Source organism: Trichoplusia ni, chromosome 5 (genome assembly GCF_003590095.1).
Source record: "Trichoplusia ni isolate ovarian cell line Hi5 chromosome 5, tn1, whole genome shotgun sequence".
Classification (NCBI taxonomy): domain Eukaryota; kingdom Metazoa; phylum Arthropoda; class Insecta; order Lepidoptera; family Noctuidae; genus Trichoplusia; species Trichoplusia ni.
This window is the reverse complement of record NC_039482.1, coordinates 6,107,427-6,126,228: the sequence shown is the minus strand read 5'-3', so window position 1 is coordinate 6,126,228 and position 18,802 is coordinate 6,107,427. Positions and strand designations below refer to the sequence as shown.

Sequence of the window (18,802 nt, the reverse complement as noted above, 5' to 3'; positions counted from 1 at the left end):
ATTGGGAAACTGTGGGAGGATTTTGGTAAAGGTCTTTGCCAGCTCGGGGATATCCGTAAACACTTTTAACTAAAAGGTAAAAACATACAACTTTCTAATATAATCATTTTATTACAGCAACAAAACATACAGACATAATTAAAATAATAACTATTATTAGCACCGCAAAATATAAATTAAATAAGAATGCAATAGAAGAGGAATGATTAGCAGTTCAATGTTTTATAATTTGGTATAACTAGCACCTAGACAAAGACTAAATATTAGAATTACTAGTATACAGTCAGCAAAAAGAAAAAAAAAACAATTTCTTACAACTTATTTGGGCTTCAGTTTCTTTCCTTTAATATTATAAATATTCAAATGTATTTTTTTTGCCATATTCCTGAAATTGTAAAAGAGGAATATATACATATTTCCAAATATATTTTTTAGGTGATTATTTAAACGTATTTGAAATAGGTCACGTTTTATTATTTGCTGACTGTACCATGTACACATAATCACGCTTTTGCAACAATGGCAGCGTTAACATTAAATTATGACATAATACATAACATAATATTATATTATTCAAGCCTCTGAGGCCTCGACTTAGTAAAATAAGAAAATACATACAGTACTTCGTTTTAAGAAATGGCACTATTTATAAATGCACTTTATCAATAAATAATAGTTCGACTAATTGAAATCATAATAACACAAAAACCGCTCTTTAAAGGCGTAAATAAATAGATATTTTTATCCATTTCGTCATAAATAAAAACTTAGATAAATATTTTAAACATTAACGTTTTTAATTTTACAACAAGTAAATGCTTTGGCATGTATTTGGTATAGCTTTGGTCCTAAATTAATATTATAAATACAAAAATATTTATTTTATAAAGTTAAAAAAATAAACATGGCAACATAATAGGAACGTTGAACATTAATTTGGTAAATTAAAAATAAATTATTCGATTTCGTTTTACTGTTTGGTACATGGCAAATTGAGCCTTTCGTACAAATAAAAAAATAAATATATCTATTTAAATACCGGGATTGGTAACCATAATTATTTGGTACTTTCGTTTAATTTGTACTGGCTGACTTGATATACACTTCTTTATTCCTGTATATATTTGACTGAACTGAAACACAATTTTACTTATGCAGCTATTAAACAGATGCTGGGGCTGTTAGATGGACCCAACCACTTCCTCTTATAATAACTTCCGACTTTTGTAGTTGCGAAAAAGAGACCGCTTTATACTGTGTATCGGCGTCTCGCTTGCACGTAACCTACCGTACTTTTAAAAGGTAATCATCTGATACTAAATAGGCCGAAAAGACAAACATTACGTCAACAATACAACTATTTATGGCTTTCTAAACTCCATAATAATTCAAGTTTTACTCTCCAAAACCTCTCACTTAAACTGCATTAAGCCAAAAATTCAAACATACCAGATATTGTAGCAATTGTGGGAAAGAGATAACGCTCTACATATAACGCACCATCTCGCTTCCACACCTTACTCCAGCCAAAAAATAAAATGAATTATCGAGTCAGTACCCTTAACTGGTTTTAAAACCATTAGGGTTTTTGCTCTGCCACCGCCAGGTGTCAGCACACATGTCTTCTAGAGTTTTAACTGCTCTCCAACCGAGGAGTTTATGTGATAAAGCGACGTCGGAGTAGTTGGTTGCGATGTCACCAGCCCTGCGGCCTATGATGCGGTACGGAATGTCCTTGCCGCTGGCGGCTTTGAATGCTGCCACCATCTCGAGGACGGAGTAGCCAGTGCCGGTACCTGGAGTACGTAAAAACAAATTGTTATATGTATAGGTAAGTAAATATAGAATTGTGGCTATCGTTGGCCGTTTGTTCCTATTCTTCTATACAGAGGTCCTTTCTCATTTTACAGTTAAAACTCTCTACAATGCTTTGCATGTTGGATCATGTCCCCGTGAAGAAACAGGTTTCTTTCAATGACGTTAACGAGTTACTCCTTACCTAAAAGGATCTGTCCTATATTTACTGTTTTTGTATTTACTTCAATATTAGTACAAGATAAATGTACTTTTTGAAAAAGATAGTGTTCACATAATTCAGACTATGCTTCTTCATTGTGAAAGCATGCTTTTACGTGTGATAATTGGTAAAACATTATTTAAACTTCCAATTCATTTCTCAAGTCATAAGTGATAAGTCAGTTAACCACAAAACACACAATTAAGTCCTATTCCCGATTCGATCCCAAACAACCATCTATTTAAAATACCATAATCAGAGACATAATGATGGACCGTAGATAGTCATCTATGCCACTCTCTGGCATAAGACCTTCTGAAATAATTACTCATATAATATATTTCCTTACCCAAGTTAATAGCATGGAACCCGCTGAACCCTGGTTGCTGGAATAGCTTCATGGCCTTGACGTGGCCCTCAGCCAGGTCCTCGACGTGGATGTAGTCCCTCACGCCGGTGCCATCAGGTGTCGGGTAGTCGTTGCCGAATACCTTCAGCTCACTGAGGCGACCCACAGCGACCTACGGTTAAGAGAAGGGAAACTAAATTACTAGGACAATGTAGGAAGAGCGTATTACGTAAATTTTGGGAAACACGTTTCTTGTAAAAGCGGGACTTAACAAAAATGTATACTCAAAATTCACCTCCTCCTGAGATACCATACTACTACACAAACATTCAAATTGAGTGATCAAACAAACCCAGGAAAAACATTCGGGGATCACTCAAATGACACGTCGCCTATTGTGGTTTTGACTGAGCTCAACCACTGACTCTACGAGCAATAAGTTTGTAAGATAAACATCTTGGAATAAACCATAATCCCAAAGTCAGTAACCAGTGTATGGTATGTCATGTACTTACCTGTGCAATAAAAGGCATGAGGTTGTTGGGTATGCCGGCCGGGTCCTCCCCGATGCGGCCGCTGCGATGCGCGCCCACAGGGTTAAAGTACCGCAAGGATATTATCTTCCACTTCTAGAATAGAGGACAAAAATTGTTTTTATCTGTAATGGAATCCAAAAATATCTCAAATGGGTACACTACAGGGTATGAAAATTGAAACTATCAAATCCGCCATAAAAATTACAAGCATTTTCACTTATTCCAAATATAAAAATAAGCTTAACAAATTCAACATGGAGAAAAATTAAACTCAAAAATCAAAAGGGGAACCAAAACAAACAGCCCCTCTTAATACATAACCAAAATGTTTCCAGATGTTACCTTATCACTGATAGAGAGATCCTTCATGATCTCCTCGCAGAAGTACTTGGACTTGCCGTACGGGCTGGTGAGGCCGCGGCCGGTGGGGTGGCCCTCGTCTAGCGGCAGCCGCTCCGGCTCGCCGTACACTGTGCACGACGAACTGTAGATCAGCTTGAAGACACCGTACTTACGCATTGTCTGCGGATGAGAATATTGTACATTAGGTGTTTTATAAATTATGTCCTTAATATTCTAAAGAGATATGAGATAGTAAGTAGAGAAGGGGATGCTAAAGTTAATTAGATCTGGATTTTTTGTAACAAAAACAATGGTTATGCATTTTTTTTCTGCTTCTGCAGAACCTTGAAAGACAAGACAAGAGACTATGCCGATAATGAGGTCTGGGACATAAAATAATTTCCGAAACACGATAGCATTTCAGATACAATAAACTGTTTCATATCTACTGGCTAACTGCGAAAAGACAGCTCAACTTTAGAAAGGTACATAGACCTATGAACACAGCAAAACGTTAAGATAGTTTTTATTTTGTAATAAATACCTCCATGAGAGTGCATGTTCCGCCGATGTTGGCCTGGTAGTACTCCAGCGGTTTCTCCACGGACTCGCCGACTGCCTTCAGCGCAGCGAAGTGGATCACACATTCTACGTTGTGCTGAAAATATGTTATTTATCATTAGTTTGTAAGGTATTTGTCCATATTATAGTTTGACAAAAAATATACTATTCTGTTAACAGATATTAAACTTTAATATTAATACATGATAGATCATCAATATCTAGCTATTGCTTCGGACTAACCACTAGATGAAATATTTCTTCGCGGAGTATGGATACGTCTAAGATGCTATTTAGAACTTAGCGGTCTCGTGGCTTCAGATTTCTCGTATTCTCATATTTAAGAACATTTATTACATTTAGGGTTTATCTTTCAAACGAACTAAGACAGATCACAAATTCGTAATACTTAGATTCCGAATATCTAAAAATTGTAATATATTTTCTACATAACGCGTGGACTATCCAAATAAACTTGACCCGAACACCCAACAGCTTTAACACAAAAAAACAACTTTACCCCAAAACAGACAAAACCAACTCACCGTCTCAAAAACCTTGCTCAAAGCATCAGCATCCCTAATATCAAGCTCATAGAAGTGGATAGTCTTATTCGTGATCTCCTCAATAATCCTCAGTGACTCCGGCTTCTTCTGGCCTTCCGATCTGTATGCATTGCTCAAGTTATCAACGACAACTATTTCAAATTCTTGTCCCGACTGTCTCTCTAGGAGAGTGGTGACCGTGTGAGACCCGACGTAGCCCGCGCCGCCCGTCACGAGTATTGCCGGTGTCATGGTGATGCTGAAAAGAAACGGTAAAATATTGAAGGAAACGGAAACGTATTTTTTTTATTTAGCCCAAATCCTTCGAAGATTCTCTGTTCTGGGGACATGGAACCAGCTCACGCGGCTAGGGTTTAGATCATCCTGCTACCGCTTCCTGAGCCCATCTAGTATTAAGTTTTAAGTATTAAAAATGACTTCGAGGGTAGCAGAGTGCCAAAGCTAGCACATGCAATAGTGCGTGGTTTTAATGCTAGAAGATCGACCTCCGCTTGGACAGTTTATTTTGTGTTCCCTAATGCAAGTTATTGAATGTCCAGTTGCCTTTGGTACTTGTAAATTGAATATTTGTGAAACCATCTCGACAGGATGAACATCTTTTTTAACTGTTTTTTTTTAGGATTTAAGATTGATGATCTGAAATTATTCTGCTTGATGCGTGATGAGGATTAAATACGGGCCCCAAATCGTGTCTTGGCCTCGTATCAGAGGCCAAGACGTAATTTGGGTCGTTGAGCTAACGGAGTAAGTATTAAATACGGGACTTAAGTCCACAATTGATGACAAAGGCTCTCCTTTAATGGTCTGCAATATCATCCTCACTCATTTTATCCTTATTCAGCGAGTTCCTATCGATTTTATCCTGCAAACACCTTTATGGATTGCGTCCTTTGCCATTTGTGTAAACGAAAACAGTTGTCACCAAGGAAAAAGCAAAGGATTTTTTAAAACGTAATGTTAACTAACTCAATAAGTATGTAAATGTAAATTGCATTCATTGAGTTGACTCCGTGACAAACGTTCGACCTTCGTCACAAATTACTAGGGTTATAACTAATTTTATGGGTTATAGTCAGTGCGATCGTAAAATTCTGTAGCAAAACACGTGTATATGTCGCTACGTTTCTTATGTTATAAAATGTATGTAGAATAATACAATAATATTCCACAAATTAAACTCAAAGACGTCTAGTCTCAAACTAACCAAACTTGCTTACCACACAGACATTTGTCCTAAGTGGGTATCGAACCCACAACCTCTGATAGAGCAGTCAGGGTTACCACTTGACCAACAGGCTAGTCAATTCGCTACAAGCTGCGTATTCTAGCGTGCCATATAGATTTTAAGACATCTGCTATTTATTTTTAAACCAATATAAGTTTTTACTTCGTTATATATGTTTCTTAATATCAATAACTCTTTGTTTTCACAAGAATTGACGTCTACAGAAGTTTAAACAATACTCCAAGTTAAACAACTCCAATTGTTTTAAGAAATGTTTTAAATATTGATGACAATGCCACATTCTTTGAAGACATAATTAATTATTTAACTTTTTTAAATTACGCACTCATTCTTTACAAATTCTCTTCTTTACTCAATAAATACTATTTCAAGGTACTTAAAGCTGCCAAACAGTTATTTTAAAGAAATAAACTTTCTGACTTTGTATCAGAAAAACAGAACCGATTGAATTATTTATTTTAAAGACAGAAAGCTGCGTTATTTTAGATTGTTATAGCCTTTACAGTATAAACCCGAAAACTGCCACTCAACGAAGTAGGATAAATTAACAAGTACCTACTTAATAATGATTTTTAATTGTGACAAGACCTTATGTTTTACGCTACCTGTGTTTCAATAATCAAATACACTTTGACTTTGACTTAAATTAACGAAGTCTCATATGGAAATCTTCATTATTTGCCTGTTTCAATATAAGTAGGTACCTATGTCACACATTTTATCCTTATACGGTTTCTTTCTTTCGATTATTATATTTGTAATTAACTGTAGTAATTGTTGAAATGAAAGACGCAAAATAATAAAGAAGCACCTTATTTTTTGCTAGTGAATCCTAGGAGGCGCTTTTGCCGATGTGATATAAAATATAAATATAAAAAATAATAAAATATAAATAAAATATAATTACATAGACCATGAAGTTTTTCAAAGCCAAAAAAGAGTAACAAACAACTCTAGCGCCGCATTAGCTATGCGTGAGGTAAGTAAACTAGGATAATGGCAAAACGAGACGGAACACTACACATCGTAGAGCGGCCTCTCGCTTCCACAGCCACAAACAGTTCAACTTCAAGAGCTATGAAGCCGCCAGTTTGTCTGGTTTCCATTTCATATCATAAAATACTTCAGTAATTGGATAAAAACTGTTTTTCTACTTGTATTGTCATGTACATTGATTTTTCATTGATTGCGATAAATATTTGCTGATTATCTAACATAGTTTGTGTCGGATTAATTTGCACAATTCGTCGAAATTTATATATCATACGTATGTTTAAGTTTCTAGGAATACTGAATCTACTTAGATTAGCAGTGTTGTGTAATGCGAGTGTTTGTTATTTCCTTTAATTTTCAATTTGCTTTATTTGCAAACAATTGTAACGATTTGTTTTACCACTTTTTTTCTTAACGGCTCCCGGAGAACGTTTCACAAACATTCAACTCACATGCTAAAAGATAACCGAACTCAGGGCAAGCATTCATGGATCACACAATAAAATTATTAGATTTCTTGCGTAGCTTTTTTGCAAGTACCGTTAACTTGCAAAAAAAGGAAATTCGTTCCTAAAGTTATTATTTCATATTTGCATTGTTCAGTATTTAATCTGCGTATTCATTATTATTTTACAATTTATACCTCATTCAAACAATTGAAACCTCTTCAATGTACTTTTGCAATAATTAACAGTTTTGCTAGTTCATATCTGACACACAATCGGCTATCTTAAGTGGCTTCAGCAAAGGCTGTTACGTAATGAAGGACATAATTAGTATATTAGATGTTATACACAAACTTACAAGGACCCATTTCTGCTATTTACAATGGCCGATGAATAAATGTTCATTGTATTGACGTTGAGTGTACCGTCCCATACAAAAAAAAATATTTATTTATTATAAGAATACGAAAAGTATAATTTTAAGCCAATTTTCATTCATTCTTCGACCATTGCAAACAGCAGAATTGAGGCGGGGGGGGGAGGCGGGCAGTAAACATGTTAGCATTCATAAGAGGCCCTTTCGTTTCTTCAAAGTTTAAATTAAGTATCTAGTATAGAATAAATAGCACAGTAACCTGCTAAGTAAAATGTTGTAACAATAAGTTATTCCAAATGAGCTATAATATTGCACCTGTGATTAGAATGTTTAAAGTTACTTAAAATGTAACAGAGATCGTAGCAAAGTAACGTTACAACCACGCTACCTTGTTGAAATGAAACTACTTTTAAGGATTTCTTTGCAGTTTAATTTTAGATTTTAGTTCCCGACGTTTCGACACCTTTGCAGGTATCATGGTCACGGGCAGACTGATATAAAATCCCGCGATAAATCCGTAAAAGTAGTTTCAGTTCAATGTCTAACATTCGCGTAAACAGAGCCGTATTATCCATAAGGCACTTTAGGCCAGTGCCTAGGGGCCCACTATGACCAGGGGCCCACCACTATGTCTAGGGGCCCAGCACTCCCTTTTGAAATAAAAAAAATATGAAACCACGGTAGAAGCCCTCATTATTGACACTATGCATCTAAAAAAAGCTCGATAAAATTATCACTGAATGAAAATAACTTGAACCACTCCTTTGTTGTCTCGGGGCCCCTAGGCCCATAGAAACCACTATACCTTCTTGTGTTTTGAATTGAATTTCAACTGGTCCATGTATAGAAAAGTGCTAGCACGAACACGCGAAAAAAAAAACAAAAATCAATTGCAATAATATCGAGATTTTGAAAACGTGCTTCACTTGTTTTACTTTTATTTTGAAATCTGTTTAGTGCCACCGTTCAAATGAAATATCGTCGAACGAGAATTCAATTTTTATGAGGATGTTATAGATAAAGTCTATTGTTTTAGGAAACTTCATCGATTCATTTTAAATACATGAATGCATCTGTGATTTCATCCTACTAATTAAAGAATTTTAATATGTACTTGCGAACATTTTTGACCATTAGTCACTTTTAAAACAATTAGATAGCCTATCTATTTAAGTACCATGTAATTGAGAATTCATGTAAGAAAGATTTATGTACGATAATTATCTTTAATTATTGTAATGGATTAGTGTTGTACAAATTAACAACAGGAGTAGATTAAACCAATCATTTCCGGTCCAATATCATTACTTAATTTTCCTTTCACAATCGGGATATTACGAGTGAATAGCAATCAAATTTTAGGCAAAAAATATACTCAAAACCTTTTGCCTGTAAATTAAATATAGCATACTAGCTGTTCCCCGCGACTTCGTCCGCGCGGTTAGAAGATATAATTTATGATTTGATGCCCTGTTTTTTTCCACATTTTAAATCTTCCTAAAACCTTCCTCGATGAATGGTCTATTCAACACAAAAAGAATTTTTCAATTATAACCAGTAGTTCCTGAGATTAGCGCGTTCAAACAAACAAACTCTTCAGCTTTATATATTAGTATAGAAGTATAGATATAAATAAGGACTAATTATCATTTTTACGTTATTAATGAATTCAGGAAGATGGAAATCAATCTCTAAAATAGCACCTTATACGAAGCGATGTAAATGACGAAGTTTTCTGATTTGAATCTATTTTCACCCACCATAATTTTTTTTAAGATTCGCACGTCTCAAGCACCTTAACAGTTCAACACTGACACTTGAGAATCATTTCGTGGGCCTTACAGAATCAGTAGATATTATTAAATTAATATGAGCCTGTTAAAAAGTCATGTTTACCAATGTGAAAGCAAAATTGTACTTTACATAGCGCATAGTCCAACAGCCCTTTTTTAAAAGCTCATAGGAACCGCACAGGGCCCCGATTCTGCTATTTACGATGGCCGATGAATTATGAAAGAAATTGGATTAAATTGGCATTATTCCTTCATTCATTCTAAGCATTTTTTCAACACAATAATTGGGAATTGATTACATTGACTAGTTGTACTTGTATTGACCGGAGTGTCGCGAACCGTACTGAATCTCAATCAGAAAACCTATTTAGTTTAAGTTTTAAGTTTATATGTACACTAGCTTTTCGCCCGCGTCTTCCCCCGCGTCGATGTCGGTTATATCGCGTTTCCAAGAGAAGTCTTCAAAAGTCCGGGATAAAAGCTATCCTATGTTCTTTCTCAAGGTCAACTCTATCTCTGTACCAAATTTCATTATAATCAGTTCAGTGGTTTAGACGTAAACGCGTAACAGACAGAAAGATAGACAGACAGACAGACAGACAGAGTTACTTTCGCATTTATAATATTAGTACGGATACAAGAAACTGAAAAGATCCGCAAATCAAACGCACATGTACAATCAAAATATCGTGACTTGTATCTGACTGACCTTAACCTTCCAATTGCTTATCTCCGAGTAGACAAACACGTAATGATAGCACTTCTTAGTGACATAAACGTGTTTCTTGAATGAGACAAATTTGAGGAAAATTTTAAAATTAAAAATAATGCTTTCACTTGCACGTCTAACGTTGTAAATGCGGAAAACAGCACAGAGACTCCGTCTCGCTCAGGGTCGCCGCATTAAGCTGAGCGAGGTATTGCGTGTTTGCGACGCTTAAGAGGAATATGAGTCTTAATTATAGTAAACTTGACCACATTTGTGTCCAATAAAAGGTATTTTCTTTCTTTCTTTCATATTGAGGCAACGATATTAGTCTGGGATCCCTAGTACCAAATTTTCCGTGAGTTGCTGCTTCTTATCGAGACGACCAAGTACTTCTGTAAGGAACTCTCGATTTTAGCAAGGTAACAGAGGCAGCAAGGAGAAATGTCTTTTTAATATTGTCCAAAATGTAAGTAGGTAATGTAGGTCTATAACAAGGACCGAGGGAAGGGTTCATTATTCTATGCCTCCGTTTTTTTTAATAATTCTATACGTTACAAGTAGATATTACAATTTAAAAAATAATAATTAGCAAACATGGCGCGACTAGAGGGAGGCCTATGTCTTATGTCCAGTTGTAGTTGTTGGCCTATACCCCGTGTACTTCGACGGGATATTTTTTTATTAATGCATGAAATATCAAACCGTAAATATTTTGTCGAATCCTTATTTTAAGATATAGTAAAGCAATGAATACACTAACTTCGACTTATAAAACGAATATTCAATAATAAGTTTGACGTAAAAATTCATTTCGGAAACATAAGATATGACTGATTGTCTATTAAGCTCCTAATGGATTTATCAACTTTACACGATTAACTATTTATTGGGCCATAAAAGTTTATCGGAATTATCTAAATATGTACAAAGTCGTTTTATTACTAAGGTGTTCACGTGAAAAACGCACCATTTTGTCATTGCATCATGAATTCCTTTTGGTTTCCTCAAGAAATCTCTGCAAGGAGATGCGATAGGAGAAATGGTTGATTTTAGCGGTAAATAATATTCTTCAGAACAGTTCTTAAGCATTATCAAATAGTAATACTAAATATATGACAATTTGTGCTATGGGCAAATAACGGAAGGAGACAGACTAAACTAGTTTAGCTCTTACTAAGATAAAAAGGAAAATAAAGCGAGATATAAGTTATTTTATTCCACTAGAGAGAGACATGGTCGAAAGACTGCGAAAAGATTTGATTTGGTCAGAAAAAGGGCTTCTTTTCCCATTGCCACAAGTACCAAGTACAAACATTGAATCTTATGAGAAACAACTTTATCTACCTATAAACATTTTCCTTACGTATAAACAACTCATTACGCAGAGGTGGGACGGGAAAACTGATGTAATTTCTTAACCAGCTACTTGGTAACATCGTAAAATCGATTACAGTGCAAATATAAAATTGTGACTTTTAATTAAGTCTCGCGAATTTATCACGTGTCCAATGAATTAAGGTATCAGACACTTAAGCAATTCAATTATTTGCATTTGTATCTTAATTAAATACTCTACAATTGCACTTAATACAACATTTATTAATTCAACCGTCTTAAACGTAATTTGAATAATAATAAAGTTTAAATAATTGACAATTTAATATTATGAAGACGAGATGAGACTGAGGAATGAATTTAAACAAACTTTTAAATATAAATGAAATATAAAGCCGAGTGTCAAAAAATACCTTTCAAGATTTTCAAACAAACCTCTTTCAAATAATAAAACACGATAAAAAAATTGAGTGGCCGGCACAGAAAAAAAACTCACTTCTTTTTGCGATACAGGAACGATGCACACGCGATCGAGCGCAAAGCTAATAGGTCACTGCGGAGAGCTCTTATCAAATTGTACACTTTGTTGAGGCGGAAATATATTGAGCAACCGCCACAATTGATTACGTTGCTATTGTTATACACGGCAATTGTCAGAAAACTCACGATTTACACTACACTCACGATATTAAGCAGCTTTACGTATTGTATGAAAGACAAAGCGAAGAAACACCTGTTTTGATTTAATATCTTTAGAAACACGGATTTTTCATTATTTATTTAATGTGGCAGGGTCGCGATTCGGCTCCGCGGTCGGTGTATGAACGATTCAGGACACAAAATCGCGGATGACGTAGCACGGCGGTTCAGGCTTAGTCCGGAAGAGCCTGGGACTCGCCGTTTCCGCCCCCGAAGGACATCTCATAGGATGGAAGTGGGTAGTGTCGGACCCTTACTGACTAAACCGCAACCGCCGTGCAACATCTGCAGCGTTCAGACCGGTACGCGTACTTCATCGCACACCAAGAAAGAAAAGGAGACGTTCACTTCCGAACGCGTACTACAATCTGTTAAGCAGTATTTCTTATGCCAGGGTCACACAAGTGGCTAACGTCAATGCTCATTAGCGCAACAATTATTACGTTGATTTTTTGATGAACCGCCACTTGAGCTATCGCCTAACGCTGAACGGCAGTGGCAACACCTACGGTGTACGTCCATAACCGCGATAATTAATGGCATTCCTCGTTAGAGTGACCCCAGCAAATGCGGTGGTCATATACCGCATTTGCTGGGGCCATATTATTTCTAAGTCAACATAGCGTAGCGTAAGCTAAATATGTTGTGAATGGTGAACAATTACGTGCAGATTACGTTATCAGAGTTTGTATCAAGTTGTTGAGTTGTGTGTTTTGTAATATTTGATAGCAACTGTCTCATTTTAAACCAAATGATTGATTGCTTGAATTTTTACATAAATTTCTTTCTTATTCTTATACATGTATTCAAAATTTATACATATGTAGAGAGGTACTTTTAAACAGTTAAGTTTTAACTACATCCTAGAACGCATTAGTATTTCAGACTATTAAAAAGCATTTTATACAGTAAATTAATTAAAGATAAGCATATTTTCAATTTAACTTTAATGCTATGATAAGAAAAGATCATTAGCTAGTTTCTTTCTACTTATAGGAGGAGACTTGAACTTTATTATGAGCTGAAAACTTGAAAGAAGGCCAGTGATGAACGGCTTATAAAGGTGTTCCTCAGGGAAGCATCCTAAGTCCTGTATTGTTTAATACCTTCATTTCTAAAAAGACTCCTTTTTTGAGACTTCTAAGAGATTCTTTTTTTATTAATCCTGAAAAACTTATTTTGTTTCCTGGTAGTATATGATGAATTACTTAGGCTTATTCAGGAAATGCACTTGGAGAGGCGTATGTCCAGCAGTGGACTGCGATAGGCTGATGATGATGATTCAGGAAATAAATTTTAATTTTATAACATTAAGAGAATAATTAATATTAGTTCTACTAAACAGAAACTGTTCATTATTATGTAAATTACTCTTGTGCATATATTTTCTTGTAGTGAGTTCCGCACAGTAAAATAGTTATTATTGAGTGTTATTGTTGTTTATATTTATATGTATTCTATTATATAGGGAGATGTTTCTCATCCTAAATGATATTATCACTCAACATGCAAAATAAAATATTTTTCGTAATACATTTCTACTGGTAGTCTCGACTACTTCAATGGGTTAGAATATTAGGGATTATACTGAATAGACAATGGAAACAAATAATATTCGGAGTATTTTAAAGTCACTGCAAAGATATAGTAAATAAAATTATGGTACTTGTGTTGTATTAATAGAACCTACTGTAATACTATTGTATGGCAAGTATAATAGAACAAAAGGACTCTATAGTTATTATGCTGTATTGTAATATACTGTCTAATCATAATAACAACATTATTTACAGTAATGAAGGTGAATATATTATACAAAATACTACAGAAAAAAGACCCCCAGAATTGACACTCTGATAGCTAGTGTTCTGTATGGTTTTTATAAATACACAAATACATTTACCCTGTATTATTCTCGGATATAACCGTAGAAATATACAAGATAAAAAAAAAACTAATTCTCTAAATAGTACATACCCATTTTCGGTAGGTTTCATTTTTAAACAAGTTCTGGCCACACAGCTGGCCCAAACCACACGTTGTTAGAGCTTCAAGGTCTATTTACACAATATACGCCGCACATTATGCCGAAACACTTATATTAAACAGCTTTGTTTATTTAATTCTGTTTTTTTTCAGCGGTAAGTTCTCAAATTAAATAATAGGACCCAAAAAATTAGCCTATTGAATCATAACGTGTCCATAGTTTCATCCAGAAAAGGATTTTATATTTACAATATCTGAATATGCAGATATTGAAAGAAATTTATCGGAATTCGAATTTCAGAACTTCGGTTCTCCGCCTACATTGACATTGACATTACAGCTGTATTCAGCTGGCCTGTAATCAAAACTTTTTAGCAATTGGAAACCGACACATTCACATCTTATTTCGTCTAACTGTAATTTCAATGTTACTTGATTATCTGAAGTCATTAAATAAGTTTAATTGCGATTAAACTACAAAATAAATAATAGAAATGAATGAAAAAATATTTTTAAAACTTTTTTAAAAATGTGCTAATGACTTGTAACATTGTTTTTAACACTATTATTCCAACTTGTGTTCTTGGGATACAGATTACACCTTACCATAAATGTTTCGTTTAAGTGTCTGTTTATTTAGGTGATTTAACTCTATATTTCATATTTATAAGTTTAATAAAGCTTCTGGCATAAATTCGAGTCTAATTTAAATATTTTGTTATTTTCGAACGAATCTGTAATGTTACCATATGTATAAAAGAAAAATTTATTTTGAAAGTTTGTGATTTTATTTTATACCACATTAAAAATTATCGATGTCCTTATACAGCATGTTCGAATGTCGGTCTAGGAATAGCTGTACTCTCATTTATGTAGTATACATAATTTTTTTGCAAAACGCAAAAATCTCACACGTTTGCGGTTGCGTCTACGGTTATTGCTCAGCAGTCAATTGTCCTTTCAATATCTATAATAAATGACTATAACGTAGTGAATTACATTCTCTTTGTAAATGACAACATCTTTCAAAACACAAGACGTATTACATTAGAAAGCAACGTCTTATTTATCTTAATATATAATGGAAAAAAATATACTTTACATGCACTTTGACTCGATGATTGAGAAGATTTATTGACTAACCCTAGTTTTATAACGCTAGCCTGCCACATCAAAGGTCGTAAGTTCCAATTCATCACAATAGAGTATATATTCGAAGGTATGTGCGTATTTCAAAGTTGTTACAACTAATTGCTAAAAAAGTGAAGAAAAATATCGTTGGGAAACCACTATAGGTACTCAGTACCTTAGAACATTGCAAAGATGTATTAAGCCCGCAGACTTTGCATTTAAGCTACGTTATCCTTTATCTATTGTTGTGCCACTGCAGAGGACTACAGGCTTAAACTCTAATCAACACTGGATATATTACAATCAACCACACGAAAAGGAGAACACTCTAAAGACTAAGCTGTTACGTAGTACAAAATGGGAGAGATTAATTCTTACAGCTTTGAAATCTATGAAGTATATAAAAACATAATTAAGTTTCAGGAAATTATGATGCTTACGAACTATTCACTTATTGTTTACTAAGGTTTAACCATTTTAAGGATTTTCAAACGGATAATTATTTTATTGAGTCGGTAGTTTTTTGTTTGTACGCTGACAACACTGCGTTTCTATCTCTTTCTCTCCCGTATAGTTCTCAAGGTAGCTGTCCGTACGAATTTTAAGATAAATTTTATGTATTTAAGCCTTTTGCTAGTTAAATAATTAGTGTTTCTGTTTCTAGATTAATCCAGTAATATATTTAGGCCAATAATTGTTTGTTAACGGTAACGATTACTTAGATATTTTATGGTGACAAATCCGATCCTTCCGTGTCCAACGTTGTTTTGGTTTATGAAAGTGCTATCCTGATTAAAATATTGGTATATTAGTTGAAAACGCCTAAATGCATGGTGGTTGTGTTATAGTGGCCAAGTTATTCAGTGAAATATATATTACTTTGGTCAAAATACTAAAGTAAAGTTTTCTAACCTATAAGTTGAGAGTGGTGTACTGTACCAGTGTTTCTACGTTCCAGATGAGTACTAAGATCATCAAAGCCAGCGCTGCTGAGCCCGATGTCTTCGAGACGTCGATCTCGCAAGCCCTAGTCGAGTTGGAGACCAACTCAGACTTGAAGGCGCAACTTAGGGAGCTCTACATTACAAAGGCTAAGGAAATCGAACTACACAACAAGAAGGTAAGTTTAAAACCCAGTCACATTGATATAGAAGAGATATTTAATAGTTAAAATCACTGAATACTTTCATTCAGTCTAATTGCCCATGTGAATTAGTGATGACAAGTCATGAAATAGGGTTATGTTTCTTATGTTTGCTATCAATATAATTATGTATTTCTAATATAAACGATACGTATCAGATATGCTTTGGTTTTATAATGATTTTTAGATGTCCCTCACCTACCATCTAATTTATTATCTACCCCAAATGTCAACTCAGCTGAGACAATCAGAATCATGCTGAAAATTTTGTTATTTGCTCGACATACTAATAGTAAGTTAATCTAAAAAGATTTATCTTCTTCTGGCATCCGTCTGGCATCTATATTTTTACTTTAAATTAGTAACTCATACCATGCATGAAGTGCTCTTAGTACTTGAATGAGAGAAAAAAGCTACTCTAATGTGACAATGCATTAATATTATTTATTGCTTTAACGGTTGGTTAAGTATAGTGTATCATTCTGTAACTGAATCCTGGTAAATTAAAGACCATTATGTTTAAAGAATGTAAAGGCCCAACATATTGCCAAGACATAATCAAAGTAACTCTCTCCCCAACTCACAATAGTTTGATTATGAAGTGTTATTAAGTGCCTTGAAATACTTTAAAAATCATAATACTTTGAATGACTATTTTATTATTATAACATATTATATATTCATAATAAAAAAAGAGGGAACTTAGTGAGAAATAATGTTAATTACAGGCATTGATATATGCATGTGACTCAAGCAATACATTCTTGTTTTCAGTCAATCATCATCTATGTGCCCATGCCCAAGCTGAAGGCATTCCAGAAGATTCAGATCAGGCTGGTCCGTGAGTTGGAAAAGAAGTTCAGCGGCAAACACGTCGTGTTCATTGGAGACCGCAAGATCCTTCCCAAACCCAGCCACAAGACACGCGTAGCTAACAAACAGAAGAGGCCCAGATCTAGGTGAATATAACATTCTTTTTTTGCTTGATTGATGTAGTACATCTGTTTAACAACTGCCATTAAAGGAATTAAATGTTATTAAGAGTCAATTAGTTTATTCCAAATGAAGTTCTGAATATCACAACTATTTTGATGTATGGGTACCTTAAGATCTTTTGCAACCTATTTCATCCACATTTTTCACATTTCCGTACACTTTTTTGTGAGTCTCCGATTTATTTGATGTTATTTTAGTTTATTACAAGTATTGGATGAAATTTAATAAAAAAATCACTTATTTGGGCTAATTCACAACATACATACAATTTAATCCTTCTTTCGAGTTTTAAGTTTTTCGAGTAAGTTTCAATTGTGAACAGGCATGTGTATGTAGCTGAATTAGGTTAGACTAGAAGCTGACCCCAACTTGGGGTTACATATGACAAGTGTCCCATGCATTCATTGTTAATATATTGATATCAGTCATATCTATCTTTAAATTGAACCAGTCATGGGGAAAAAGTAATTAGGCATAATCAGCTCTTTTCATGATAAACTTATACTATGTACCTTTTTATTCAGGACTTATTTTTTTTCTAAATTGTTTCATCTACATTCTAGGACACTGACGTCAGTATACGACGCCATCCTGGAGGACCTCGTCTTCCCCGCGGAGATCGTGGGCAAGCGCATCAGGATCAAGCTGGACGGCTCCCAGCTCATCAAGGTGCACCTCGACAAGAACCAGCAGACCACCATTGAACACAAGGTATGTATTGCTCACTATTCATTCAATTTCCTCTGTTGGATTATACTATGTTGCATGCAATGTCTGTGGCTATGAAGATATAAAAAGGATTTTTAAACTCTAAAACTATTAGTACTTACTAAACTATTAGTACTTACTAAACTATTAGTCCATGCCGTCTTTGAAACATATCATCACTGCAACACTGCTCCTAATAAACATTAATCATCATCACCTGATGTTAGCACTACTTTTTGTGAATTTCGTGAGCTTAGTTGAAACTTCAACTTTTTTTTTATTGAAGCAAAAAAGCTGTATGCAAGCAATGAATACTTTTCAGCTTTATAGTACTACTTCTAGAATATTAATTTTCCTATGTGCCATGACGCTTTTCTTGTATCTGCCCTACCTGTCCTTAATAGAACCAATCTCCACAGTCAATCCTATGCCACATACTTATTTGTTCAATTTTTATAACTGTTGCTGTAAGAATTTTCTTTTATCATACTGGGATTCCATAATATTGATCTGTTATCCTAATAAGAACTTGCATTTTAATTATAATCTTGTTTATAACCCTAAATAACAATGTTTGTTGTTCAGAAATATAAAACTATCATTCAATAACTTGTTTAACATGTGGCTTGTCTTGTCTTCAAGTAAATCTTATGAACTGAAACTGTCACCCCAATATATCTGGATTTATAATTTTGCCTTTTTTCCCTTATATTAATTTCCTTCCCCATTGTTCTCAGGTGGACACTTTCCAGTCGGTATACAAGAAGCTCACGGGGCGCGAAGTCACCTTTGAATTCCCCGAACCCTACTTGTAAATTAGGACTATGACTTTACAATAAATATAAAAAAAATACTGTAGACTTTTATTT

General features: G+C 34.5%; 2 protein-coding genes across 4 annotated transcripts; one reads left to right on the top strand and one right to left on the bottom strand.

Moving 5' to 3' along the window:
- Nucleotides 1-156: 156 nt before the first annotated feature.
- On the bottom strand, nucleotides 157-14,282 carry LOC113494210 (UDP-glucose 4-epimerase). 2 transcript variants are annotated; one of them, XM_026872434.1, is made up of 7 exons: nucleotides 13,946-14,282; nucleotides 4,351-4,609; nucleotides 3,789-3,902; nucleotides 3,245-3,424; nucleotides 2,882-2,995; nucleotides 2,367-2,538; nucleotides 157-1,796 (listed from the first exon to the last, which is right to left on the bottom strand). In XM_026872434.1, exons 1-7 carry the CDS (start codon nucleotides 13,963-13,965, stop codon nucleotides 1,561-1,563), a joined length of 1,095 nt encoding a protein of 364 aa, XP_026728235.1. In that variant the 5' UTR covers nucleotides 13,966-14,282; the 3' UTR covers nucleotides 157-1,560. The 2 variants fall into 2 exon arrangements, with proteins under 2 accessions (XP_026728235.1, XP_026728236.1); XM_026872435.1 differs by lacking the exon at nucleotides 13,946-14,282 and adding an exon at nucleotides 11,766-11,987.
- Nucleotides 14,283-15,606: 1,324 nt separating this feature from the next.
- LOC113494209 (40S ribosomal protein S7) lies at nucleotides 15,607-18,786 on the top strand. Of its 2 annotated transcripts, none has more exons than XM_026872432.1 (5): nucleotides 15,607-15,667; nucleotides 16,044-16,205; nucleotides 17,004-17,188; nucleotides 17,789-17,936; nucleotides 18,671-18,786. In XM_026872432.1, exons 2-5 carry the CDS (start codon nucleotides 16,044-16,046, stop codon nucleotides 18,746-18,748), a joined length of 573 nt encoding a protein of 190 aa, XP_026728233.1. In that variant the 5' UTR covers nucleotides 15,607-15,667; the 3' UTR covers nucleotides 18,749-18,786. The 2 variants fall into 2 exon arrangements, with proteins under 2 accessions (XP_026728233.1, XP_026728234.1); XM_026872433.1 differs by lacking the exon at nucleotides 15,607-15,667 and adding an exon at nucleotides 15,680-15,792.
- Nucleotides 18,787-18,802: the final 16 nt, after the last annotated feature.